This window comes from Ambystoma mexicanum, chromosome 8, assembly GCF_040938575.1.
Source record: "Ambystoma mexicanum isolate Mex_15411 chromosome 8, UKY_AmexF1_1, whole genome shotgun sequence".
Classification (NCBI taxonomy): Eukaryota; Metazoa; Chordata; class Amphibia; order Caudata; family Ambystomatidae; genus Ambystoma; species Ambystoma mexicanum.
Genome location: NC_090929.1, coordinates 515,201,613 through 515,228,261, shown reverse-complemented (window position 1 = coordinate 515,228,261; position 26,649 = coordinate 515,201,613). Strand labels below are relative to the sequence as shown.

The 26,649-nt window shown below is 48.1% G+C and overlaps 1 protein-coding gene across 5 annotated transcripts in view; it reads left to right on the top strand.

The window, feature by feature from the left end:
- MORN1 (MORN repeat containing 1) overlaps window positions 1-26,649 on the top strand; it is a 2,351,913-nt gene that overhangs the window by 238,677 nt on the left and 2,086,587 nt on the right. For 4 of the 5 annotated variants that reach the window (XM_069610184.1, XM_069610185.1, XM_069610187.1 and 1 more), the window contains exon 4: window positions 2,757-2,867. The exons of the other annotated variant lie outside the window; for it this stretch is intronic. In XM_069610184.1, coding sequence (XP_069466285.1) covers window positions 2,757-2,867 — 111 coding nt within the window. The remainder of the gene's footprint in view (window positions 1-2,756; window positions 2,868-26,649) is intronic. 5 annotated transcript variants of the gene reach the window in all.

Here is a 26,649-nt window from a genome sequence, read left to right as displayed (position 1 = left end):
CACAAGAGACAGACTCCGGATGAGCCAGGAGAAAGCTGGAAGGGTCTTCGCTCTTCTGGGACCAGCGCCCCTTGGGAGCCTAAACGGCAGGGGCGTCTGGGGGAACAACAAGGGCTCAGCTTCCCCTAAGGAAACGGCACTCTCCCCGCCCACGAACACCTGCATGGGCAGGCGAGGCTCAGGCGCAAAGGGTTGGGAGAGTTGGGCCTAAGATGGACTTTTGGAAGGAAAGGGGGAAGCAGGTTTTTGGACACGGAGCAGTCGCCGCATCTTCTGTATTATTTCCACTAATGTATACAGTGTGTTTTAGGATATTGTGGAAAATAAATCTGCGGCCTTTTTATGCCAAAAAACAAAGCAAGACTCAGGTTACACTTTTCTGGGGGAAAAAGGGGAATGAGTTTTTGCTATGTAATGGGTCCAAAATGGACAGATGCACGGGTTATGACAGTGACGACGGAGAATCCCAAAATGGAGGAGGCACCCAGATAACCCGGGCGGTGTCCTCCTAAGAACCCTCCCCCTCCTCAGGATGGAGGGGAAGTAGCCGCCGAAGCGCGGAAAAGCAGGGAAAAGCCAGCGAAAAGAAAACGGCGCGGCAAAATGAAGGAAAAGCCCGCGAAGGGCTACAATGGAAGGGGGCGGGGCTATCCCCTCTTTATAGCAGGCGGGCTCCCCACTGCAGGCAGCATCCAGCCTCGACAGTGGGATGCCCGCCTGCCAACAGAGGACTTCGTTTTTCCACCCACCCACCCTACAAACAGGACAAGCAACAGGACAAGCCAGGAGGCCTGATCGTCGCAGGACGACAGGCGGTGTGGCGGTGTTTGAGCAACCAAACACAAGAGACAGACTCCGGATGAGCCAGGAGAAAGCTGGAAGGGTCTTCACTCTTCTGGGACCAGCGCCCCTTGGGAGCCTAAACGGCAGGGGCGTCTGGGGGAAAAACAAGGGCTCAGCTTCCCCTAAGGAAACGGCACTCTCCCCGCCCACGAACACCTGCATGGGCAGGCGAGGCTCAGGCGCAAAGGGTTGGGAGAGTTGGGCCTATGATGGACTTTTGGAAGGAAAGGGGGAAGCAGGTTTTTGGACACGGAGCAGTCGCCGCATCTTCTGTATTATTTCCACTAATGTATACAGTGTGTTTTAGGATATTGTGGAAAATAAATCTGCGGCCTTTTTATGCCAAAAAACAAAGCAAGACTCAGGTTACACTTTTCTGGGGGAAAAAGGGGAATGAGTTTTTGCTATGTAATGGGTCCAAAATGGACAGATGCACGGGTTATCCTTCCTTTGCCACTTGCTTCCATCCGTGCCTTCTGTCCATCCCTCCTGTGTCCTTTCCTTTCAATGCATTCTGTCTTCTCTTCCGATTGGTTTGTTATATCCCTCTTCTTTTCCTTCCTTCCTTCCTTCCTTCCTTCGTTCCATCCTTCCCCTTGCTTGCTTCCCATCTTCCTGGCTTTGTCCCGTGCTTCATTCCTTCCTCTGATCCTTCTCTCCTTGCCCCCCTTCCTTCCCTGCCCCTGCTTCCTTCCTTTGTTCTGTAACTCCAAGGCCTCTTCTTTCCTTGCTCCATTTCTTCCTTTGAAGTCCCATGCTGAAAGCGTGCCTACCTCTCTCTCCCTTGCTTCCTGACTCTGTTGCCTGATTCCCTTTCCGTTTTATATCACTATATCTGTCTTGATGTTTGTTTTCGTTGCGTCCTCTTTAAATCCGTCTGTTTATCTCCCCGCTTGTACTTCACTTTCTGATTTTGCTTAAATGTGATCTTTTGGTATCGCCAAACATTTTTTTCAGTGACCTGTTTCGATAATTCTGATTAGCTATTACATTGACTGGTACATACAACTTTGCAAATTGCCCTACCCTGGTTGTTCTGCATTGATAGACTCCATAGGTGTGATCTTCACTCAGGTTGGGGAGGGGGTGGGGGTAGCTTGAGGTTTCCTCACATGCTCAACAATGTTGAACTGCATCACAAAATCAGTTTTTCAAAATGTAAATTATGCTTCCACAATTGTTCGCGAACGGACTCGGGGTGAAAATCAGCTTTGATGCGATTTATTGTGGGAGGAGAATGCGTGGTTTGGGAAATTGCCCATTGACCCTAAGATTTGGCCCAAGTGTCAGTCTTCCTGCCAGCTCAGAAACTCCCCAGCTTGGCTTACTGGCATGAGTTCGCTCTGGGTGAGGCAGCCGTCTTCCCTCCACACTCATGAGCCAGTTTCTTGGTTCCCATGATCTGTTGGGGTGACAAGTCCGCTCCAATCCAAACAACTTTAACTGCATTTCACTTCATCTGTTAAATAATGGATTCGGTCCAGCTGTTAGAAATGCTTGGCTGTATTCTCTTTTCGCAGTTCGTGGTTGTGTAATTGTATATTTAGTTGATTACATGTTCGTCCAGGTGGCTCACGTGACCTGCCATTGGACCCATCGGGGAATCACCTGTTCTCATGTACCAGTCCGCTTTCGGAACACTTGATTGGATGCAGATCGAGTGTCCGGTTGTTTTCATTTGCCTCTGGTTTCTATCTACAAGGCAAATAAACACCGTTGCAGTTTTGTATTAGTTCCATGTGCTGGAAAAGCAAGCAGTGGGGAGTGCTTATTTTGTGGATGCCAATTGAAGGCCCTCCATAAATGTCTTGAACTCCTAAGCATACCGTTATCGCGGTGGGCAGTGAGTGGCCCATACCTATGCAATGCTTTAGTCACGTCTGATTTGTGTGGTCTTTCTTCTTGCACTCTAGGAAACGCCTACTCTGGGCAGTTCAGCTGTGGCGAGCTTCATGGCTCTGGGGTCATGCAATATGGCGACGGCGCGAGATATGAAGGAGAGTTTGATTGCGGCCTGAGGGAAGGTGCGTCTATTTTCAGTTCTTTTCACTGGTTCGATGTTCTCCTATCATGTGTTTCCCAGTCCTGTCCCAGGCTATCTTTTCGAAAGGGGTATTCGAAGGAACACATTGGCACACTTGCCAACATTCTGTGACCAAAAAGATGTAGGATTTTTCAAGTTTTAAAAATAATACTTCGCATAACAATTACATCACAGGAAAATACAAAACATACATTGTTGGCACCACTGGAGTATTTTAAAATACACAACTCATCAAACAGCACAACATTGAAAGATGTTCAAATGTTTAAAATGTATAATTCTGAATGGTAAGTTAACACTGAATTCAATTACCTAACTTCATAGAAGGTAATCACACAGAGCTGGTAAGCAACGTTTGCCACTGCTCTGTAGCAGCAGCCTAGGCAGTACATATTTATTCCTGCAGTGCAAGATGAATAACTGAACAAGATGGAGACTGATGCCCTCCTCAGTCTGATATGCAGATGCTGTGTGATGGTCTGCCTTGCCTTCACTGGTGGTTCACCTAAGGACTGTCCCGGCCAGAGTGCAGGGCAGAGTTATGTAGCTGTTAGGTCAGTGGATTGGTCTGAGCCCATCACTTACTCGCCCACCGCACAGACAGACTAATTTGTGGCATGCTTTGTCCTGGGCTGGTCTCAAGCAGCCTGCCTTAGAGTCCCATACATTACCTGCCCCTGTAAAAAGAAGTAGGATCTGTCACCCAAATCTGTAGGCGGTAGGACTGCTTAAAAAACAGTAGCCTACTGCCTAAATCAGTAGGGTTGGCAGGTATGCATTGGCAAGGGAGTTTTTTTCTTTTGAACACGAAGGGCCCAGTTATGAATTTAATATTAACGTTAAAACAGGCAGTATTTACCAATACTGGCTGAATTTACCAACCACATGATCACGAAACTGATATCGCAAGATGAAAATACCGGCAGCGGAGTGGCACATACCAGCACTTTGAGGAGAGGGACTACGCCTGTGCAGGTGTTGACGGTCTGTGACTGGGATAGTCGCCCTAAGCACCCTCTTGTTTATTGAAGGGCACACTATATTGCTACCAATTCACTGAATGTGGCAAACTAATATTTGACATCGTACTTGCTCCCTAAAATATCTCTCCACCTACCACCCTCTCCCCCAATAGCACCCCTTAACACACTTCTACACCCAACACTGCCTCCCAACCCACTGTGGGCTCCTCATATCATATCAATGCTGTGCTGTCCATAATCAAAGCCTAAACCCCCTGTCTTGTATTACCCGGTAGGGACAGAGAGTAGCTGGAGATGGCAGCAGAATTCGGGCCTTGTGCGCTATTGACCACTGTGCAATCTCTGGGACTGAAAGAGTTCAATGTCAGAGACCCACCACAACCATCTCTTAGAGCTAAATGAGTGCTTCATCTTTTCAAGAATCCTAGGGTTGAGTTGGAATCCATGAGTGGTAGCCTCTGTTGCCTCCTTCACACGCTGGCAGTATTGGAGGATTGCCTTTGCCAGGCCATGAATTGCATCACAAAGGCATGTGCTGTGTTGCCTGACTTTCTTTGAGCTTCCGAATGTCCTTTCAGATGATATTCTGGCTAAGCAGCCGTCTATTTGCCAGGTTGTGCTGTGTTTCTTGGGGTTGCTTTGTGTACCACAGCCGCTGCATGATTTAACAATGGTGGCTGCCTGGGGAAATATCACTTCCAATTCCCTGGCCCCTTCCACTATCCCTTGTAGGTGTGGTGGTTGTATGATCCTGGTACCCACTGCCGCCTCCACCTCCCACTGGATCATCCTCATGTTTGATATAGACGTCAGTTTCTTGATGCTGAGCATCATTCATTTGGTTCTGTTGCCCCTCTTCATGATTGCCCCTTGATATGTTGCCCCACATCTGCCATGGTTGCAGGCATCAGTTCCTCAGCCCGATGTGGCTAAGGACTTCATTACTCAGAATGCATTGGTGGTGTAAGGGGTGCAGAAGAAGGACTCTGACCTGATACAAAGGTGGCATATTTTGGGCTATAGACCTTTATTAGTAAAATAAAGCAAGGGAAAACCTATCTTTCCCTATTCCTATAAGGGGTTTCCCAGCCTCAACTAAGGATCTAAGGTGATTGTCAGGATGTCTGTTAAAGTAAAAGTGTCCACTGTCCTGTGTCAAGAAAACCTTACTTCTGTCCCTTACACTATAAACTTAGAAATAAAGCAGCAGTGTGCTGATCCCAGGAGAATACCTCCCTTCTCATGGGGTTCAGTCTCAAACAACCTGGTGGGATGACTCCCTTCTCCAGGTTACAAAGTTCCAAATAAAGTTCAATTAGGCCTGTTGGGACGATTCCCTTCACAAAGTTCCAAACAATGCACAGTGTTCCCTAGTTGGGCCAGGAGAATACCTCCCTTATCCTGACTATTCTTTGGTTTGGCCCACTTGGATCACTTCCCGCCATGAGGAAGATTAGTTGTATCGCTCTCTTGGGTGGGGTCCCCAATTCCGGTTTCTATTCCCCCTCTCTGTCCTCTTGTCTGCCTTGCGTGCCAAGTACTGACACGAGGAGCATAGTCCTGCTTGTAATCTCGATACAGGGTTTGTGCCTCCCGCATCTTCGGGCCCCTACTAGTTCCTGTGCCTCTCCCGTTACCTTGTTTGCACCTGAGTTGCACGGCTGGTTCTTCCTGAGGTCCTTCTCCTACTTGAGTGCTGCGTGGGCTTCTCCGCCTCTCTGTTCCATCACCATGCAGATCTCCGGCCGTTGGAGTGATGGTATGGACGCTGCTTCTTGTGTTCAAGTCACCTTCTGCCAGCCTCCCATTACCGTCTGTATGCTCTTGGGTTAAGGGATCCCGTTGTCCTCTTGACTCTGGAAGTGGACTGCTCTCGGCTCTGTTCTGGCCTTCTCCGTTCTCCTTTGTGTTTCTCAGGCTTCACGGTCTTTCATCCTGGCTGACGGCATCTCCCTGACAGGCAGTCCTTCTTTGGTTTTTTTATTACATAAGCGGGACCACGCCTCTCTGGAAGTCTATACCGCGGCAATTCCTTCTTAATATTGTTCATTGCTCCTGTGTCCCCCCTTGTCCCAGTACTTGAATTACCTATATTCCTGATGTTTTTCTTCACCTCAGTACTTTCTAGGATCTTGAGGTAGTCTACTTTACAACAGTACGTAGGCCTAGTCTCTACAAATAGATTAGCAGAGGAAGGATAGGCTAGAGTTTGTGGGAGTGTGATGTTCCTCTAAGGGCTATACCCTAGATGGTCGTCCTTCTCCCTACAGGGGGTTGGGGGGAGCCCCTCCGCATGAGATCCTACCTTATTATGCCACCCCTAGAGGGACTATCAGGTAGCAGCCTCACCTCCCTAGCCTCATGGGAAGCCCCCCCTGACAGAAGTGACAACATCTAATGATTCGTCACAGCGGGCATAGAGTCACTGTTGTGGACAGGAGGGGAGGGGGGATTGGTTGGCAAGACTGATGTCTTTCTGGTAGGAATCTTTCTGGTACCCACACTAGTACCCTGCTGCAGAGCGACTGGTGGTGGTGTATGAAGGTGCTGGTGGGTAAAAGAAATAATAGTTTCATTTGTGGTGCAAGATGGTGGAGCCAGGGTGCCTCCACCTCACGCTGCATAGTAAATCATTATTTGCTATGCAGCAGAAGAAGGATCTCGCCCTGCAAAAAACTTCTCAAACTTGAAATAAATCATTTATTTCAAATGAATTGTGTCCTCCCACATATTCCTCCTCTTTTGATATCTCCCCTTCAGCTTCAGCTGCTTCGGATAAGTAATTGTCTCAAGGGCTTCCACCTCGAAGTAGGCGTCAAGCACGTGCAGCACCCATTAGCTTCAGTTCCGTTTTTCTGCGATAGCTAATGCTTCAAGAAATACGGCGTGCTTTGTTTTTTTGTGATTGGAGTTTGGCACACCTAACGCCCCAGAAAGCCACATTTCAGAGCTTTCCAGGTTAAAAGATTTGTATGAGAATCTCCAATCTGCTGGTGGTGTTGACACATTGTCTGGATTAATCAGGTGAGTACAAAGGCAGCGAATATGGCAAGGGAAATGTGCACAAAATCGCACAGTGAATAACCTTGAATCAAACAACGTGCACACAAGAACCACGACTCATATATACTAAAACCCAGGAGTGCAGATAGAGTGAAATAAAAATACCAATATATGAAAAGGGATGTGGGGTAAGCACTTAGAACCTCCTTATGACTGAAATGAAAGTCGGCAAACTCCTTACCCACTATGCTATTACAGATACTGACAGCGCTAAGCCCATGTAGAGGGCAAGCAAGGACAGGATCTGTGTGCTGACACTCTGGATGATACTGAATAAGGAACTTAGACACAGTACTCACGAGAACCGGAAAGACCACTTGAATGTCAGTAAACCCATGAACCCAGTTGATCAAACAGGGACTCAGAAGCCTATAACAGCAATGGGTGGAGGATAACTAAATACATAAGACCTAAGTCAAGGAGCAAGTAGGAATTGTGATTAAAGAAATAGTGAGGAAAACAAAAGGCATTCACCCAGGGACTAGTTACAACAGCACCCCACACCTAAATAATCAAATGGGAAATAAATGCAGAAGTGCAATGGAAAACATGGAATGGATCCCAATAGAAAGTAAGGATCAGGAGCAGGGAAAATGATATCACAAAAGGAAACCTTTCCCACCCATCCAAGGAGAAAAGGCAGGAAGCTAAATCTAAAAAGGGAAAGACTAATGCATCAAGTTTTTCAGTAGCAAAGGACAGCATCAAAGAAACAGAAAACACAGGCAAATTGGGCTGCATCAAAGGGTAAAGCACAGAGAAAGTCTGCCTGCAGACAGAGGAAGACAGAAAGGGAAATCCAGAAAGCAGAAATCAATTAAGCACATGAATCCGAAATCCAGGGCGAAGGAACAAGAAACAGGAACTAGGAACTAGGCACAAAAGCTAGGAACAAGGGACCAGTCACAACAGGAACACTGCAACGATGACCAGTGCTGGACTGAAGCAAACTGAGGCTTTTAAAGCTGCTTAACGAGCACACCCCTCAGGTGTGCCGCCTGCTGCACCTGCAGCCACAGGTGTTGCCTATCCTCCACCCAACCTTGTCCTGCAAGGGAGGAGGTGAAGCAGTGAGCCAGGCATTCTGGGAAGCATAGTCATTTGATTAAAGTAGCATGCTGGCTGCCAAAAACCTGGAATGGATCCGGAAGGGAAGTAACTTGGAAAATAAGGTTTTAGCGCTCCCAATTCATCACAGCACTGTAGGATTAGGTTCGGAGGAAATGTCCAGTAGGGAATAAACCCCAAAACATGCCCCCAAGTGGCGGGAACGGGAGCGAAGGGAGCGAGTTGTGACACACATCACCAGAACTTGAGTTTGGCAAGCCAGGCCCGGCAGACCATGCAAATGCCTCTTAAAGGCACCTTATGACCAGAGTTATAATTTTTCTGCAATGGGGCAGACCTGCTCTGCCATTTGAGCAAGAGGACCTGACAGATGTTCTTGATAAAGGTCCACTGAAGGATCACATTCCCCCATTTCATGTTGCACTTCAAATAAGGGTTATGGCAAATTGGGAGGTTATTGAATCAGGTCCAACGGTAAATAAGAACCTCACCAAGAAGCACAGGCCCTCAAGTAGCAGCCCTAGCTATCTGTCAAAGCACCCAACACCAGAGAACCTGGCATTTCAGGCAGTGACGACTACTTCCAAACAGGCTGCTTACTCAACCATCGCACCAGACAGGGATGATAAGCGTTTCAATGCTTGGGCTAGGAAGGTATTTTCTGCCGGGAGCATGGCTCTCAAGTCTGCAAACGCCACATGCACCCTAGCAAAGTTTACATTCACCCTGTAGACTGTATAGCTTTGCCGGCTGACCATATTCCTGAAGTGGAAGAAAGAGACGGCTTCCTGAATATTGTAAGAGACGGTAAGGAGGCTATCTATGAGTCTCTACAATCAGGACTCGGCTGATCTCATTAGCAGAGCCATGGCAGCAAGCATGGCAATACGCAGGTGTGTGTGGTTGAGGAAGTCAGGTTTTGCACCGGACCTGCAATCCAGACTCCTCAACATGCACAGCTGTTTGGCAGCAAGGCTGATGAAAGCCTAGAGAATCTGCGGACCTCAAAGGTGGCAGCCAAATCCCTTGGTGCAGCCATCAGACAGCTACAACCATCTCACCCCAGTCTATTATCTTGGAGGGGTAAGTCCTTTCGCATCTACTCATCACTTGGAAGAGTGAGAGGACTGGCTAATCAAAAGGGCCAAAGAAGATTCCCTCATGGTGGATGAGGGAGAGGTTCAACGTCTGCCCAAACAACAGCTACTTTACCATCAGCCGCTGGTTCAGCTGCCTCAAAACCCCTCTGAGGCCTTAACCCGCAAGACCGCGGTGGGAGGCAGACTCTCGCTGCATCTGCAATAATGGTGCGGTATTACTTCAGATGCATGGGTGTTTGAAACAGTAGCCCAGGGTTCCTGCCTCCCCTTTCTAAAAAGGCCTCAGGACCGTCTCACGGGGATCCAGCTCCAGGATCGGATGGTGTCAGTGGACCTTCAGGATGCTTTCATGTGCCTCATATGATCACAAGCATAGAAAGTACCTGAGTTTTGCCATTGGTGGTTCTCAGTTTTCGAGTTCTGCCATGCGGGCTGACGTTGCACCGAGGGTTTTCACCAAGCTGATGGTGGTGTTGGTAGCGAGTCTCAGGAGAGGGGGGGATTCACATCTACCCCTCCCTAGATGATAGCCTGATCAGGGCACGTTCTCCCGAACAGGCCCTGGAATATCTCAGCATCACCTGATACTCTCTACACGGTCTGCGCTTCTCCCCCAATTATAGGAAGTCCCACAAGATACCATCTCAAAGGCTCCAGTTCATCAGAGCATTCCTGGATGCGTCCTCTGGAAAAGCCTTGTTGCCTTAGATGAGGGCTCAACACATTATGCAGATGGTCACCAAATTCCAGAGTGCCCAGCATCTTCCGGCCTTTTACTTTTTAAGGTTGCTCGTCGTGATGGCATCCTGCATTTTCCTGGTGCCACATGCTTGCTTGAGAATTAGATCCCTTCAATGGGCTCTCAGGACACAGTGGTCTTAATTCTCTGGCAGGATGACAGAACTCTGTCAGGTTCCAAGCAGGGTCACACAGGATCTCCTGTGGTGGGCTTGCATGGGTAATATTCTGAAGGGAGAACCTTTTTGGCAACCATAGCTGGAGATAACAGTAGTTACGGATGCCTCACTCAGGTGGTGGGGAGCCCATGCCAACGATCTGACAGTCAGCAGTTGTTGGTATCCATCGGAGTCCAAACTTCACATCAACCTTTTGGTGCTGAGGGTGATCAGACTAGGGCTGAAGTCATTTCTCCCCTCTGTACGGGGATGAATGTCCCGATAATGACAGACAACACAGTGGTACTACCTCAACAAGAGAGGAGGTATCACTGTGCAGAGAGGCAATGCATCTCTGGTTCTAGGCAATTCTAGAAGGAATTTCCCGGACGGCAGTTCACCTAGCTGGAGAGGAGAACATGGCGGCGTATGATCTGAGCAGGCAGAGCAGAGTCTCCCATGAGTGGGAACTAGTTCAGGAAGTCCTTCAAGAGATCTTCACCCTTTGGAGTACCCCTCAAGTGGATCTGTTGGTGACCAGTGTCAACCGGAAGTGCAAACTGTTCTGCTCCAGGGAATTTCCCCCAAGAGGAGCTCTAGGAGACACGTTTGTAGTGGACTGGGAGTTTCCACTTCTATACACGTTTCCACCAGTCCCTATAATTTCTCTCGGGATCAGGAGGTTGAGAAAGTTTGGGAAATCCATGATCCTAATTGCTCCAGATTATGCCAGGAGGACGGGTTTCCCAGACCTTCTTGACATGTCCATCTGCCCTCTAGTGAGTCTTCCTCAAAGAAAGGACCTTCTCTCACGAGAGGAGGTTTGGGTTCTCCATCCAGAGGTCAAGACACTCCAGCTTCACGCATGGTTTCTGAGAGGTGAGAAACAAGGATTGGAACGTCCCGGATGACGTAATGGAGATTTTGCTATCTGCCAGAAGGCCAGCAACGAAATGCTTATACTGCTGCTGTTTGAATACATTCTGCAGCTGGTGTAGGGAAAAGGATGTGGTACCTTTTCAGTGCAATACACCTATGGTGTTGTCCTTTTTGTTACACTTAGCAAATCTGGGACTCCTGATTGGAAAAATAGTTATTTGTCAGCGCTTTCAATGTTCAAGCGCACATCAGAAAGACTTATCTTATTTCAAGATGCAGTTAATCATTCAATGTCTCCAATGGCTCAATAACATGTTCCCTCTTACACTTTTTCAAGTACCGATTTGGGATCTCAACCTTTTGTTGAAATATCTGATGTGTGCTACCTTTGAGCCACTTTATTTATTTATTTATTTGTATTTATTTTTTACATTTGTATAGCGCCTAAACCCGAGGGCATCTGGGCTCTGTTGGTGAAACCGGTTACACATGTAGCTTACAGTCTAGGGGCAAGAAACTCACCCTGCAAGTATAGTCATTTCAGTAAATGTACTTAACCGCATTGCAGTCATCATTTAAGTCCACAAAGACTGCTAACTTACAAAACCATTCTGTTATTTGCGTTGACATCAGCCGGCAGGGTCAGTGAGTTGCAGGCCCTATCCAGGAAGCCTCTATTTACTATCGTTTACAAGGACAAGGTTGTCATAAGGGTCACACCTTCATTTTTGCCAAAAATGTTTCAGATTTTCATTTATCCCAGAAAATCCTGTTTCCTACATTCTATCTGCCTACTCATCCTAGCAAGGAAGAGGAGAGGCTTCATAGGCTTGATCCCAAAAGGGCTTTGAGCTGTTTACGTTTCACTAATGGGGTAAATACGTCAACATGACCAGCTTTTCATTGGGTACACTGGACACCAGCTGGTACTTCCAGTTACAAAACAAACCTTGTCCAGATGGATAATTCTTGCTATTACAGAATGCTACAGATTGGCCCGGAAAGATTCCCCCACAAGGTCTGAGATCTCATTACACAAGGGACATGGCAACAGCTTCTCCTCTGCAAAGAGGGGTGCCTATAAAAGACATTTGTGCGGCAGCCACTTAGCCTACCATTCACACATTTACTAAACCTTGCTGTCTGGATTCATCCTCTAGTCAGGTAGGAGGATTTGGGAAAGCTGTCCTACATTCAATTTATGACAAATATTAAGTCTAAAAATTCGTACTCCCTCCTCCAAGACCTAACACTGCTTTGGGAGTCTCATCAGGTGAGGAATTCATGGGTGGAAACAATCCATTCGAAGAACAAGTTACTTACTCCTGCTAACGTTCATCCGACTGGATGTTCCTCCCATGTATTCGTCATCTTCTGATAGACTCCCAAAGCAGTGTTAGGTCTTGGAGGAGGGAGTACGAATTTTTAGACTTAAGATTTGTCTTGATTGTCCATGACTGATCATGGAGGAGCCTGGTACCCAGTGAGACTGAGGGTGCCAAGCAGACAGGAAGTTAGCAAGGAAGTGAGAGAGACGGCAGAGGAGATAAGGAGTGTCTTGAGCTGCTTCTGGAACTTCAGGTGGTCCGGCTGAAGTATGAGAGGGGCAGGGAGGCCATTCCAGAGGAAGGCATATGCCGAGGAGCGAGATCTACCCTCAGAGAGTTGGAGGTAGCTGAGCGAAGGGCTCTAGACGGAAGGTATTTCGTATTTTGGAATGATGCAGAGGTTCATGAACTTGATCCTTGCAGCCACTGGGAGCCAGTGGAGAGATTTAAGGGCTGGAGGGATGCAGTCCCTGGGTTTGAGGCCAGGATACGTCTCGCAGTCCTGTTCTGTATTACTTGCGGTAGGCAAAGTGTAGAGGTAGGCAGATTGAGAAAGAGGCTGTTGCAGTAGTGCAGCCTGCAGAGAACCAGGACTCTGGAGACCATGAGCTTCTGGGGGAAGTGAGATAAGGTAGAATACCTCTGAGGCGGTGCAGCTGGAAATGACCCTTATTTGGCAAGCAGGGTGATGTTAGGAAAGAAGGAGAAGAGTGGAGTCGAAGATGACAACAAGATTTTCTTGCCTCACAGGAAGGCAAGAGTCGAGGGCCCAAGAAGAGTGGCCGGAGTGAGAGCGGGAAAGTGGGAGCAGGTTTCCCAATGGAAAGTATCTCGGTTTTACTGGCATTTAGGCAAAGGTCGTTGGTGCCAAACCAATCCTGAATTGCGGATAGACAGTCGGGAATGAGCGAGGGAGGAGAGGAAACTGAGGGAAGCCTGAAAGAGAGCAGAGTGTCATCCGCATAACACTGAAAGTTAGAGGAGAAGGTGGAGATCATGTGGGCCAAAGGGGCCAGAAGAGCCAGGGTGAGAGGATAGAGCCCTGGGGGACCCCACATGTGTAGAGAGAGGTGGTGGAGAGAAAGGATCCAAGTTGGACCTTGGAGGGATGGTGCAGGAAGGTCAGCCACGCCAGGGCCTGATCCGTGATTCCCAGTGTAAGGAACGCAAGGTGGCAATAATAAGACAGACACAAGTGACCACAGTCCTTACCAGTAAGTTACAAAATAATGTAAGTTAATGTTCATGAGAAAGAAAGAAGTGTTCACAAAATATTATGTCAGAGTGCTCGGGCCGCTGGTCTCCCTTTCCCCACGTTTTCAGTGCGGGACAAAGTGGGTCACTCGAGCAAAGCACATACTGTGTTTCCCAGATCAGGACCTTCCGTGTCCACGTCACTTTACTTCTTGCAAGCCTCTTAACACAGAGGGCCTGCTGTACCAGAAACAACACAAACATGTTATTTTCAATATTCAACTTGGGTGTTCTCCCTGGATCCCCCTCTGCCGGACTCCGATCCCTTTCAAACAAGGTTTAATTAGTGTCCCTCAGCCAGGCTCGGACCAATTTGGATTTACTTTAAACTATCAAAGAATTTCAAATGTGCAAAGGGTTTAGCTTGACCCGTTGCAGGACCACTCTGATCTCTTTCCCACTTACCATCAGTCGGATACCTAAGAGAGAATTTCTAAGGAGCACCCACGTTTGCTGAACCACTGTGCGTATGATATCCTGTCTTGGTTTCCCAAAGTTCAGTTACAAAGTTCAACTATTTCTTTTGGCTGTCAATTGTATTTGCATTGCTTATCCTAAACGCTTCACACACTGTTCTCTTTATACAGTATTGCCGCTTGCAACCTTGGTTCAAAACACAAATTGGTTTGGTATCAGTCGCTCCGACTCACTGGCTGTGCTTTCTTTTTGGACGCCACTTTGTTGTAGGAGCCAAGGACAGTACTACAGTGGCAATCATTCCTCCGTGCCTTGGTTATCAACGCAGGAGAGCCCCGGGTACCTCCAACACACTGTGCAGGTCTGATCAGCCTTAGTTCCTGGTCTTTGATTTCTTGCTTTCCAACTGTCTTTATAGGTCAAGGGTGCAACCCTCTCTGGTCTTGCCTTCATTCTCTTTGTATTAAATGGCCATCTTGGAACTGTTGTTTCCTTGTGTGTTTTGCCTCGCTCAGAGTGGGCTTTCTTGCTCTGCCTTTTATCCATGGGGGGAAAGTGCGATGGAAGTCAGGTGTGTTTAATGATCCGTAATTGCCTGACCTTGACTGACCATGGTGTTGGGACATGTCAGGTATACGGCTCTGATGTTAGTCCATTGTCGCTCACGGTGAACTGTTTCTGAGAAAGTGTGCATTTCGGGAAAGGGGGAGGAGTGAGTTTCTAGGTATCCTACTTGGTAGGATGGGGAAAAGGTGTTACAAGGAAGGGGATATCACGTCTCAATTTTCAGTGTCCCACTTCCAGTCCCCAAAGACACCTCATCCAGGTGATCCTCCAGAACTGACCCACCCCCAGGAACTGGATAAAAAAGCAATGGCCATGTCCTGGCCACCTGGATGACAGATCCCCAGGGATTAGCGGGTGAGACATCTTCAGGTGTCTCACATCAGGTTTACATGGAGTCGGTTGATCAGGGCGGCGTGATTGACCATGTCTAAAGCAGAGGAGAGATCAAGGATGATGATGATGACTATGACAGAGGGAGAGCTTGAGTCAAGATTGGAGAACAGATCTTCACTGGCATTCAGGAGAGCAGTTTCCATGCCTCTAGCTGCTCTGAAGCCAGACTGATGGTCATGGAGACAACCAACAGATTCAGTGTGGAGAGTAAGCTGGGAGATGGCCAGCTTTTCCAGAAGTTTGCCCAGGAAAGGTGCGATAGAAATCAAACAATAGTTTGCTAGACAGGTAGGATTGGCAGAACACTTTTTGAGGAGGGGTTGCACAAGTGAGTGCTTGAGGAGACAGGGGAACGATCTAGTGGTGAAAGAGTGATTGCAGAAATCGGCCAAGGCTGGAACAAGGGTGGCAATGTGGTCCTTGATGGTTCTTGAAGAGCAGGGGAGCACCTCTTTGGATGACACTTTCATAGATCAGGGTTGTCTAAAAACATCATCAGGTGTTGTCGGAGAGAAGGAGGAAAAAGAAAGAGGAGAGGGAGAGGCGGCCAAAGGGGGCCATAGAGAGGTAGATGGAGAGAAAGAGGAAAGTGAGGACAGTATGTCCCGAGTTTTAGTGTTGAAATGAGAAGCCAGAGCTGTGTAGAGGGCTTGGGAGGGAATAGGAGAGGTGGAGACTGCAGTGGAATTGGCCAGCTCCCTGCAGATTTTAAAGAGTTTGGCCATGTTGTTAGAGGGCGCAGAGATGCAGGCTTGGATATGGACCTTCTTCTTGGAGAGGACAGAGAGTCTGCATTGCCTTTGGAGCAGACAGCAGGCCAGTTTGTAAGAGGGTGCACCCAAAGCCCTTCACTTCCTCTGAGCCACCCTGCACTTGCGGTTCAGGGCGACGAGGTCTGAGTCGTACCAAGAGTTGCACTTGGAGGTAGGCTTCAGACAGATTCTCATGACAGGGGCAAGGATGTCCAGAGTATTGAAGATGGAAAGATGCAGGTTAGAGAGGGCTATGTCAGAGTGAGAGTCAGCTGTAGGAAAAGGAGGGGCAGAGAAATTAGTGGCCAAGGCATCCGCTGACACTCGTTTCATGGGCAGAATGACCGAGAAGGAGGGTGGCAGTGCTGGGTTAAGCTTTGCTCGAGGGACAAGAAGTTTTAGGTGAGAGGAGAGCAGAAAGTGGTCAGTCCAAGAGAGAGGAATGGTGAGAGGGTTAGAGAAGGGGATTTCAGAGGAGATGAGAACATCCAGGGTGTGTCCGGCAGAGTGTGTCGGACCAGAGGGAAGAATGGAAAGGGAGAGAGGGTCGCAAAGGTTGCGACAGAGCTCAGGGGAGGTATTAGAAGCATCCAGGTGGATGTTGAGATTTCAAAAGAGATGAAGTTGAAAGGTTGAGGCAAGGGGAGAAGAAGAGGTCGGCCCATTCTAAGAGGAAGAGTCTGACATGGCCAGGTGGCCTGTAGATGGTGGCTACAGTCAGGGAGAGGCCAGGAGAGATAGAGATCCTGCAGACCAGGCATTCAAAGGAGGAGTAGGCCTGCATGTAAATGACAGAAGCAGGGACTCACCCCGGAAAGATAAGTGCCACGCCACATCTGACCTGGTTGGTTCTGGGCTCGGGGAGGATCTTGTGGCTATCAAGGAGGAGAATGTCAAAACTTGTGACAGAGATGGCTGTGAACCATGTCTCGGTGAGAGCGAAGACATCCAGCTCAAGGTCTTTGAGGAGGTAGCAGATGTCAGAGGAGTGTTTGACAGCAGAGCGAGAGTTGAGAGTATCCGGGGTGCGGTACAGGAGTGAGGTAGACCAAGTGGAGGAAGCAGAAGTGCCCAAATGTGGGCTGAGGCAGTAGACAGAGGTGCCATGGTGTCCAGAGCAGAGGAGGAGGTGAGTGCCAGAGAGGTACCGGAGATGGAACGGGGTGGCAGAGGAGTCAGGGAGGTGTTAGGAGTACGGGAGAAGGGAGGAAGTTGATAAGACGTTGGAGACACCAATAATGAAGGATGATATTGTGCTGAGAGCCCAGGACCATGATGGTATCATTTTGATAAACATTGATGATGGTCTTGGAGGATTGGAAGGGGGCCAAGAGGGACTCCCACTGGGTGCCACCATTAATGGGAGAGGAGGAGAAAGGAGGGAGAACAGAAACCATAAGAGGGATCCACAGCTCTGGAGAGGGAATGACAAAGATGATGTCAGTGAGAGTCTGTCTGGAGGAAGCGCTGATGTGGGTATCATCGATAGGGAGGCCTGGGTTGGAGACCAACATATTCCTCTTTAACTTTTTCCTCCCGGACTTAGAGGGATAGGAGCTAGAGTAGTAGTTTCAGAAGATGGGAGAAATTGAGAGCACAATAGTGGGTGCGAGGAGAAGAGAGGAGAGGGTGCGGGAGGGAAAAGAAGCACAGCCCAGAGCTGTGCACCACATGACAAACCAGAAGCTTAGGGTTCACATAGAATTGAGGCACACAGGAGGCACAAACAGGTAACTCGCCACAAGGGGAATGCAGGAAAGAGCGTGGACAGAGGATGTGGGTGGGGCAACAGAGAACAGCCTAAAGGAGGCGGGAGATAGCAGCCACAGCAGAAACCAATAGGCCCATCAGTAACCAACAGTAGTCCGCTCTATGGAGTGCAGAGACGGAGCAAGTAAAAAAGGTGTTTAAGTTGAAGTACGAGCACTGTGAAAAACACCCAAATTCGACTTTCCTAAAAGTAGGGAAAAAGGCCTTGTTTTTAACACAACAGAAATGCAAAAATTTGACTTTCCTAGGGAGATGTGAGAGATGGCTAAACAATAGAGTACCATGAGATGATTATGGGTGGTGAGATAAGAGAAATGAGAGTAATTAGAGGGGTTGGACAGCCTAGTGGGGCGCAGTGATTGCTGCCCCCCGTGTCTGCACCACACCTACCTTGTCAGTTGAAGCAGGTTGACGGCTGCAGGCTACTTGCTTCCCCAGCTGACACCGGCATACACCATCTGGAGCTGCTTCGCAGGGAGCTGTCCTTTGCCTCTGGGTCCTTCGCCACAGGGGCCTGCCATGACTGCTTCAGTAAAGGGGCCAAGGGGCCAATCAATGGTCAGGGGCAGGCTGGGGCAGGGTAGGCAGGAGGAAGAGCGCTCATGGGGAGGAAGCCTTCCCCAACACAAGCCGCAAGTCGGAAAGAATGTTAAAACCAAAGCGGCAGAGTGAGCAGAGCTCGAATGCAAGTGCCTCTTACCTTTGTGCTCAGCAGCAAGAATGGAAATGCTGCGCCGAACTCCAAGCATGAAGGTGCACCGCAATGGACTACCACATGCAGGTCAAGGCCAATCAGTGGTCGGGGCAGGCTGGGGAGGGGGCTGGGCAGACAGGAGGGAGAGGACTCATGGGGAGAGAAGCCTTCCCCAACACATGCCACGAATCGGCAAGAATGTTAAGGCCAAAGCGGAAGAACGAGCAGAGCTTGAATGCAAGTGCCCCTTACCTTTGTTCTCGGCAGCAAGAATGAAAAGGGATGCACCCTTGGATACTGACATGAGGTTAGTCGGTATAGTAAATAATTGCAATAGTTGAAGGATACTTGGTTTCAGCACAAAGCAATGGGTCGTAAAATGTCACTAGGGGCCTTCAGAGAAGGACCAGGGGACAGAACCACAATGTACGTTGTGCTTGTAGGTGTTATTGGTGCTTGACAGGGTTGAGTCAGTTTCAGGGCACTTTGCAGCTTCTGCAACAGAGTTCAAGATGGGAGACAGCTGCGGGTACCAGGTGGCAACCAGTTCGGTGAGCAAGGCTGGATGGACGGCTGCAGGCTGGCCTACATTGCGGCTCACGGTCAGGAATCGTTTTCTCAGTGCTGGTCATCGGTTCTGAAGCACTGGTTGAGGCGTCTCGGATGGCTTTAGCGACTGCAGCATAACAGTCAGCAGTGCAGTCGGTTGCAGCTTGAGGGGCTCGACTGGCTCGAAAATGTCCTTTAAGGCGGCCATCGATAGATGCTTGTTGGTGCACTTCTCCTAGCTTCTTCACTGGGCTTGAGTCATCCTTTTTAAGGTGGACAGCCCAAAGCTGAGGAGTGTGTTGCAGGCAGCTGTCTTGTTCTGGGTTTAGGGTTCAGAGTCTCGCCTGTAGGCAGTGTCCACCCAGAGTACATGGGTCTGCGCGTATGTTGTGCGGTCAGCATAGAAAAATGTTTGTGGATTAACCCCACATATTTTCTGGAGGTTGATCTACCATCATTCCATTTTATTTCAAATTTGTTTAAAAGTGGGCCAGCGCAATCCCACCATGCGGATGGTCAAAGTCCTCAACATTACACCACTGTCCCAAAACTCTATAATGCGCTGGAGACAAAAAAACACTGGAGCCTGAAGGCGAGCGTCCCCCAGATAGCACGATCCTCCCCACAATGAGAGACAATAATGGACTCTCCCAGGATGGGAATAAGGCCAGGACAAAGTGCGGGTGAGCTTAAATGGGAGTTTATCAATCAGAATAGGGCATGCAAAGAACTCTGCAAACTCCGAGAGCGCTCTGTCTGGCAATAGCAAAGACAGGCATATATATTTACAGAATGCGTCATAAGAACCTACATGCTATAGGGGGCACAAGTTAGTAGGGATTGGGTGACGACGACTAACTATAGGTGTTGCTGCGATGTGGTTTGCCGTGGCTGGAGGACGTCACTGGTTACCCTCGTGGGTTGGGATGGGCCTGGCAGGTCAGCTGGGCTCATCCGGACAGTGTTGTTGTGCCAGCCGTGACCAGTGTCAGTGATGAATGTCTTTCCTGGCTTTCTGCCCTAGGGCCATGCACACCGCAGTCATTCAACATTGCAATATTATCTTCCCTGGTAAATCTTCCAATAGGTTATTCTACAGGTTAATGCAACACAGGAGGAATGCACCTAGAGTGGGGTCTTTTGGCGATACATCAATACATGGTTACCATCGTCCTGTTGACTGGTTATCATAGATCGCGAGGTTGGGTCTCAGGGCATGGGACAGGCGGTCTGCGTTATCATGTCTTGTTAGAAGTCATTATGGATGTGTTCCTGTAGTGTTGCCATAATATTGGGTGTCCTACTTTTACAGGGGCCATTAACCTAAGGTGAGCCGGTGGGTCGTGGAGCCTAAGAAAGGGCGCCTTTGGATCTGTGTTTTTAGGCCGGGGTTTACTGCTGGGTTGTAAATAATTCAGGTGTCAGGCCGTGGCCTTGGGCGCTGCGGGGGAATGTGAATGTTTGAAGCGGCTCCAGCCGAATTGGGGGAGGTGGAGCAGAGCAGCACAGGCCTCTGCTTTTTCGTCTGGCAGGCTTCACTGGGGGGGAAGGGGGAATGGCCTTGCATGTGCTCACAAAGGTATTTTCCTCGTGTGTTGCAGATTTAGGTGGAAGAGACATAAACATTCACATAATATACAATACTCATCGAGTCTTTTCAAAGCTCACGTTTTTTGACATTGTTAGTGCCTTTCATATGGCCAATTCGAACACATTACTTATATGCTAAATATTTAACAACCACAACATTTTGTTACATGTCTATACATGTGCGGTAAGTGAGGTAGTAGTAAGGTTGGTGGAGCGCGCAGGAACAACCCGCCAATAAGACTGACGGCAGTGACACATGGTGAGCTTGGGCATACATATGGTGCATTTTCATGCACCCCTTACGTGAGCTTCCAATAGGGTTGCATTTGTTTTCCCTTGCACTCTAGCAGCATTAGTTCAGTTATGGCATGGGACCTTGGGGTGCAGGCTTCTTGGTAAAACACAAAACATGAAAAACCCCTGGGACACTTTTACTGTTTGCGCATAGCTACAGGGATTTGGGTGCTTCATCCCTAATGTCATTTAAGCACACATTCTGCCATTTTTATGGAAGTTACAGGTTTTTAGTCAGAGAGATCGTGGAGAGAAAAGTTTCATCACAGGTGGTTTGCTCATTAGTATTTGGGGACTCTGCTTTTGTCAGGGGACCATTTTACAGTTCTTTTCCACCCAGGCCCTGCTGGCCGGGTTATACTGGAAACAGCGATACACTGCGGAAGGTGAAATGTTACAGTGTTGGTATCTAACACTAGCTCATGTCCGTCTGTTCGTGGGAACGTGCTCTCAGCGGATCTGCCAGAGAGCTGCAGCCACAGGGATAATTGAAACTCTCCAAGGGTGGGGGCCGCGCTGCGGTGCACAGGGCTCAAACCATCTTTATTTCACAAAATGGTTTCCAGGGTCAGCAGGTTTGGTCAATGTCTTCAGCCAGTGGCCCACCCACCACCTGGGCCCTGGTGGCAGGGGGGGACCCCTGGCGAGCCATGGACTTCACCGGAGGGAGAGGATGCAGGGGAGGGGGGTCTCTTGGACCAATCCTCCCATACATTCCCCCCCTTTCGTTACTTAAGTAACGAATACTTTAAATCCTCCAATCTCCTGCACTCTTCCTCGTCAGCTATAGCGTCATCCCATGCAGGGGTGCCTTTTATGGGCACCCATGCCCTGCACACCCCTCGCAGGCTTTCTCCTCTCCTCTCCTAGCATATTCATCTGGGGTGCAGGTCATGTATATACAACCGCTCTCCCCCTCTAAGTCCACCCACACCTCCTCCTACCATTCAAGTATATGGGGCTCTTTAATTGTAGTGTGCCATAACTTATCTACTATATCCTTGTCGTGGTACATGGGCACCATCTGGAATCTTGATGTGTAATCTGTTCCTGTTTGTACCTGCACTTCCTGCATAGTTTGTATCATACCGCGTGCGTTGCCCATTGTCACCATCATCATTGCACCATTCGGTACTGCGTTAGCACAACATCGAAGACCCACCTGCCACAGGCAAAAAATAAAAAGGAGGAACACTACAGCCGGCATCAAAAATTTAACAGTCATTCCCAGCTACGATGGGACCCAGGAGAAGATGTTGTTGAACCATGTGCTTTCTTCTGCTCCACCTTCCATTTTCATTCTTTCTCCTAGGTTATGTACTGCTTCGATCACATGGGACAGGGAACGGTTATCTGCGTCTTCGGAAGGTACGAAAGTGCAGCAGGCACTTCCAATTTTTCGGCAAACACCTCCGTCCATTGCTGTCAACAGGTCCAAGACATACCTATTTTGCATGGTCATTAGCCACAGTGCTCGCAGTTCCACTTTTATTACATTAAACCCTTCTTCAGTGTCATTTGCCAGCTGGATCAGCTCCCAGCGTGTGATTTGGAGCCACTTTGCATTTGCTCGCGCCTGGATGCTTGGGATGAGTGAGGCAAAGACAGTTTCTGCAGAGCTGAATAATCAATATCTATCCGGGATCTGTGCCAGCAGTTCTGATGATGCTTTTGATATGTAGTTCGATGATCGTTTGTTTCGGGACAGCACCTCCTCCTTGTTCCCGGAAGACAGGACATATACTTGTGACTCTGCAGTTGGCTGGGCCTCATTCTGCTGAGGTTTTTCTCGCGTTTTCTTGCTCCCATCAATGTGGCTTTCCAGGATCACCATTAGTGCGGAGTGCAGGGTGGCCAATGAGCAGCTGCCAACCCAGGATTGTGGGAGGTGTAGGTATGCTTGATTGCCACATACCCAATAAGTGTCCATGAGGGCTGCTGTCCCCTTTCTCATATCTGGGATGGTGAGGGTCTTGTTACAATTTTTGTTTACCCCCATGATGGTTTTCCCGTCTCCCTTGAAACACAGTTCATAGTTTATTTCTTTCTGCAGCTTGAAGGGTTTTTCAATGGCCGTTACCCAAGTCAATTTTGAGATGTGTTCCTTCCATACTGGTGTGCATGTCTCTTCTATCCATTGCAGTTTCTCTGGTGCCACACCTCGCAGTGCTTCAGCCTTGCACATTATCTCTTTGTCTTTCCACTTATTTTCTGGAAAAAGTGTCCCTTGTATTATAAAAAATGGCTCCTCCAAACATACCACGCCTACCGCCTTCGGATAACCGGTCTTCTCATTCTGCAGCATTTTAAAAGTCACCTCATGTGCCTGGAAGGTGTTCTTAATTCTGCACAACGTGAGATGAAGGAGACACTGGGCATCGACAATAGGCAACTCTTTGGGTAACAATACTTTGGGTGTACCTGAAGCATGGGGAATGAGGGAGCAGACATAACAGCTCTCATTTGTTGTTTGCTTAGCCGTTGCACTCATGTCCGCATACCATTTATTTGTCTGGTGGGGGTGTCGTGGGTCTTCCATTTTGTCCAATCCCAACCCATAATATTCATCATACTTCCTCCTCCCCGCCTCCCTTTTCCGTCTGTTATTTCTTTTTCTAAGGTATTTCCCAGCTTCATGGGCGATGGACAGTGTGGGCCCCCCTCTCTCCCTCTCGCCCCCCTTTGCCCAGTCATCATATAATGCTTCATATCTCACTGTCATTTTTTCATTCTCTTTCTTCCTACTATCTAGCAGTGTGTTTTCTGTTGCGGGAGTGGGTGCGCTGGTGGGGGTGTTGTATAACCATGATATAACAGAGGGGTTACGATCATTTAAACTATGGGCATTGTAATTAGATACTTTTGGTGGGGAAGTTGTGCTGTTTCGCATTTTTTCCTGCAAGCTTTCATTTGGCGAGATAGCAACATTGGGTGGTGTCGTGTAATACCCTCATACCAGTTTAGATCCATCCCATACCAAAAAATCACCTTCTTTAGTATTTACAATTGCTGTTTCATTTGTCACATTAATCCCGTTAATCCCTCCCCCCTCGTTCATCTCGATAGAGATGAACGCTATAAACCAATACGTAACAAGGCCAAACAATATTGTAAAAAATAATGTAATACATACAGACAATCCACACTCATACGAATATCTACATCTCTCAGCTAAAAATTCTCTATATCTAATAAATCTATCCGTTGCAGGCTGCCCGTTAGTTGCCATGGTAGTTCCTGTTTGAGATATAAAAGTGCATTAAGTGCATGTATGTAAACATTTTTGTTGGCACTACCAGTGCCAAGAGGTCATGGAAGGGAGATGGGTTTGGGTAGGGGTAGGGGAGGGGGATTGGGATGTGCAGAGAAGGGAGCAGACAATATACATACTCTTCACATTATTATTTACACTTAAATTGTTTTCTTTTTTTAAAAATCATTTATCTTTATCGATAACCTGTAATATAATGTCTCTCGTTAACAATTTTATCTGTCAGTTACACTCCTCCATTCACATGTTCACGTTCACTCATCATTTTCATTAGTATTGTTTGCTGTTGTCTGTGCCTCCTCATCCACCTCTTCCTGCACACTATTATATGCCTTTCGCACATCCGTCAAATGTATCCAGTATTTGAGCCCCTTGACTTTTACAGCTGTAGGGGTACAAAATACCACTTCATATGGTCCGTGGAACCGTGTTGCATTCCACCGGCGCACAAAGCTCCGGACATAAATTAACTCTCCTGGCATTAATTGTCCCTGTACTTCATTTTCTACATGGGATCCTGTTGTGTTTCCTTCTTCCCTTGTGAATGGTGGAGAGAGCTGCTTTGAGGTTGCGCGCGCTGCCCTAGTTAGCTTCTTCAGATATTCTGTGAACTCATCTCCCAATATCGTGGCGCTTCTGTGTGCGTCTGATTGTTGGCGTAGTAGGGAATGTGCAGTGTACATCCGTCTCCCTGTCACGATTTCGTGCGGGGACAAATGATGGTCCTTGCTCGGCTGATTCCTCAGCTCAAACAGCGCAAGGGGCAAACAGTAGATCCAGTTTTTCTTTAATGAAAAACACAATTTTGACAGTCTCCCTTTTAACAGTCCGTTCATCTTTTCTACAACGCCATTACTTTGAGGATGATAAATTGAGCACAATTTATGTTTTATTCCCAATAATGTGGTCACTTCTTTGAAGAGCTTGTTCATAAAGTGAGTGCCGTTGTCTGAGCGAATTACGTCGCAAATTCCCCAACGCGGGATCACTTCCCTTACTAGGAACTTTGCAGCGCTTTTAGCGTCAGGTCGTGCACATGGGCCTGCTTCCACCCACCTTGAAAATGGGCATACAACCACTATCATGTAGCGTGCCCCATTACACCTTTCCCCCATATCCGCATAGTCAATGTGCAGTTCTCTGAAGGGCCCTATCGGTTTTGGAATTGTTCCCCTGAGTGTACGTAGCGTCATTCCAGAGTTATATATCTGGCACGTTGTGCACTCCATTGTCAATCTGGATATGTGCTCATGGAGACAGGGCACGAACCAGTCTTCTTGTATCTCTGCTGCAATGTGTTGTTTGGTGTTTTGTGCTGGAAAGTGTAATTGCTGAAATGCTATCTCTAATAGTTTGACCGGCATTACTACTTTCCCTGAGTTATTTTGTCGCCATAGTAAGTCTGTTGCCTATTGGCTGCACCCTTGTTTTTCCCACACCATCACCACTTGCCCGTTCCTGCAGCTCTAGTATTTGTGATATGGGCATGGCATTGTATCCTTCTGGGAGCTCTTCGCTTGTCTTGTGCTGTAACATGTACTCACCTGTTTCATGTTTTTCAAAGTACGAGGCTTCCTTGGCAGCAGCGTCCGCTGCCGCGTTCCCCAAAGACACAACGTCTGTGTTGGACACTTCACTATTGCTACCACTGTTGGATCTTTTAGGGCCTCAATCAACTCCTTCAGTAGTTCTGCATGTTGCACTGGGGTCCCATCTGCTCTTCCTAACCCTCTCCGCCCCCATCTTGCTAGACCTCCATGTTGTCGTCATGTAAGCTGAATCTGTGTATATTGTTACTGCACAACCTTTAGCTGCATGTAATGCTTCTTTTAGGGCAATAAGTTCAGCTGCTTGTGCTGAGAAATGTGATGGAAGGCGATACTGTACTAGTATCTCATACTCACCCTCCTCTAACCTCACCACTGCCAATCCCACATGTTTCTCTCCTGTGTCCATGTCAATCGATGCTGACCCATCCACAAAGTATACCTCTCCCTCGCTCAGGGCATTCTCGCACACCACCGTGTCCTCCCCTGTTTCCCCTGTGTAAGTTGCACAATTGTGTTCTTGCATGTCCTCTAGTGTGCATGGTTCTGTGATGAATGTTGCCGGGTTTACTGTCCTGCACCATACCACGTGGATATTGGCGCTGGACAATATTATTTCATAGGCAGTTGCGCACTGTGTGGTCAGTGTACTTTTTAATCTTTCAAGTATTGCAAATAATGAGTGTTCCATGAACAACGTGACAGGGCACCCCATTACTATTGTGGCACTTTTCTCAATGGCGAACGCGGCGGCGGCGAGAGATTGCTCGCACGCGAAATGTCCTTGCATCACTGCATCCAAGGTGCCACTATAGTAAGCCAATGGTTTGTGTCCTAGGGAAGTCTTTTGTGTCAGTACAGCTGTCATAAGGGCTCCCTTACAGTGTGAGAACAGGTAAAATTTGCGTTCATTATCAGGATTGGCGAGTACTGGAGCACTCGAAATCAACTCTTTTAGTTACTTAAATGAGTCGCTCATCTCTTCTGACCATTCTATTTTCCTGTTCTCTTGTTGGGCCTCCTTGAGTGCTTGCAGTAATGGTCTGGTGTAGGCTGCATAATCTAATATCCATGCTCTACAGTAGTTACACATTCCCAAGAATTTCTGCATCTCCTTCACTGTTGTGGGTTCTCTCACTGACCTTATTGCTTCCACTCTGTCAGGGATGATTCTTTTTCCGTCCTTTGATATCAGCTGCCCCAGGTACAGTACCTCTTTCTGACAGTATTGTAGCTTTTCCTTGTCCACTTTGTACCCTTTATTCGCCAGCAGCGTCAGGAGTGTTACTGAGTCTTTTCTGCACGTTTCTTCATTCTGCGCGCAGACGAGCAAATCGTCTACGTACT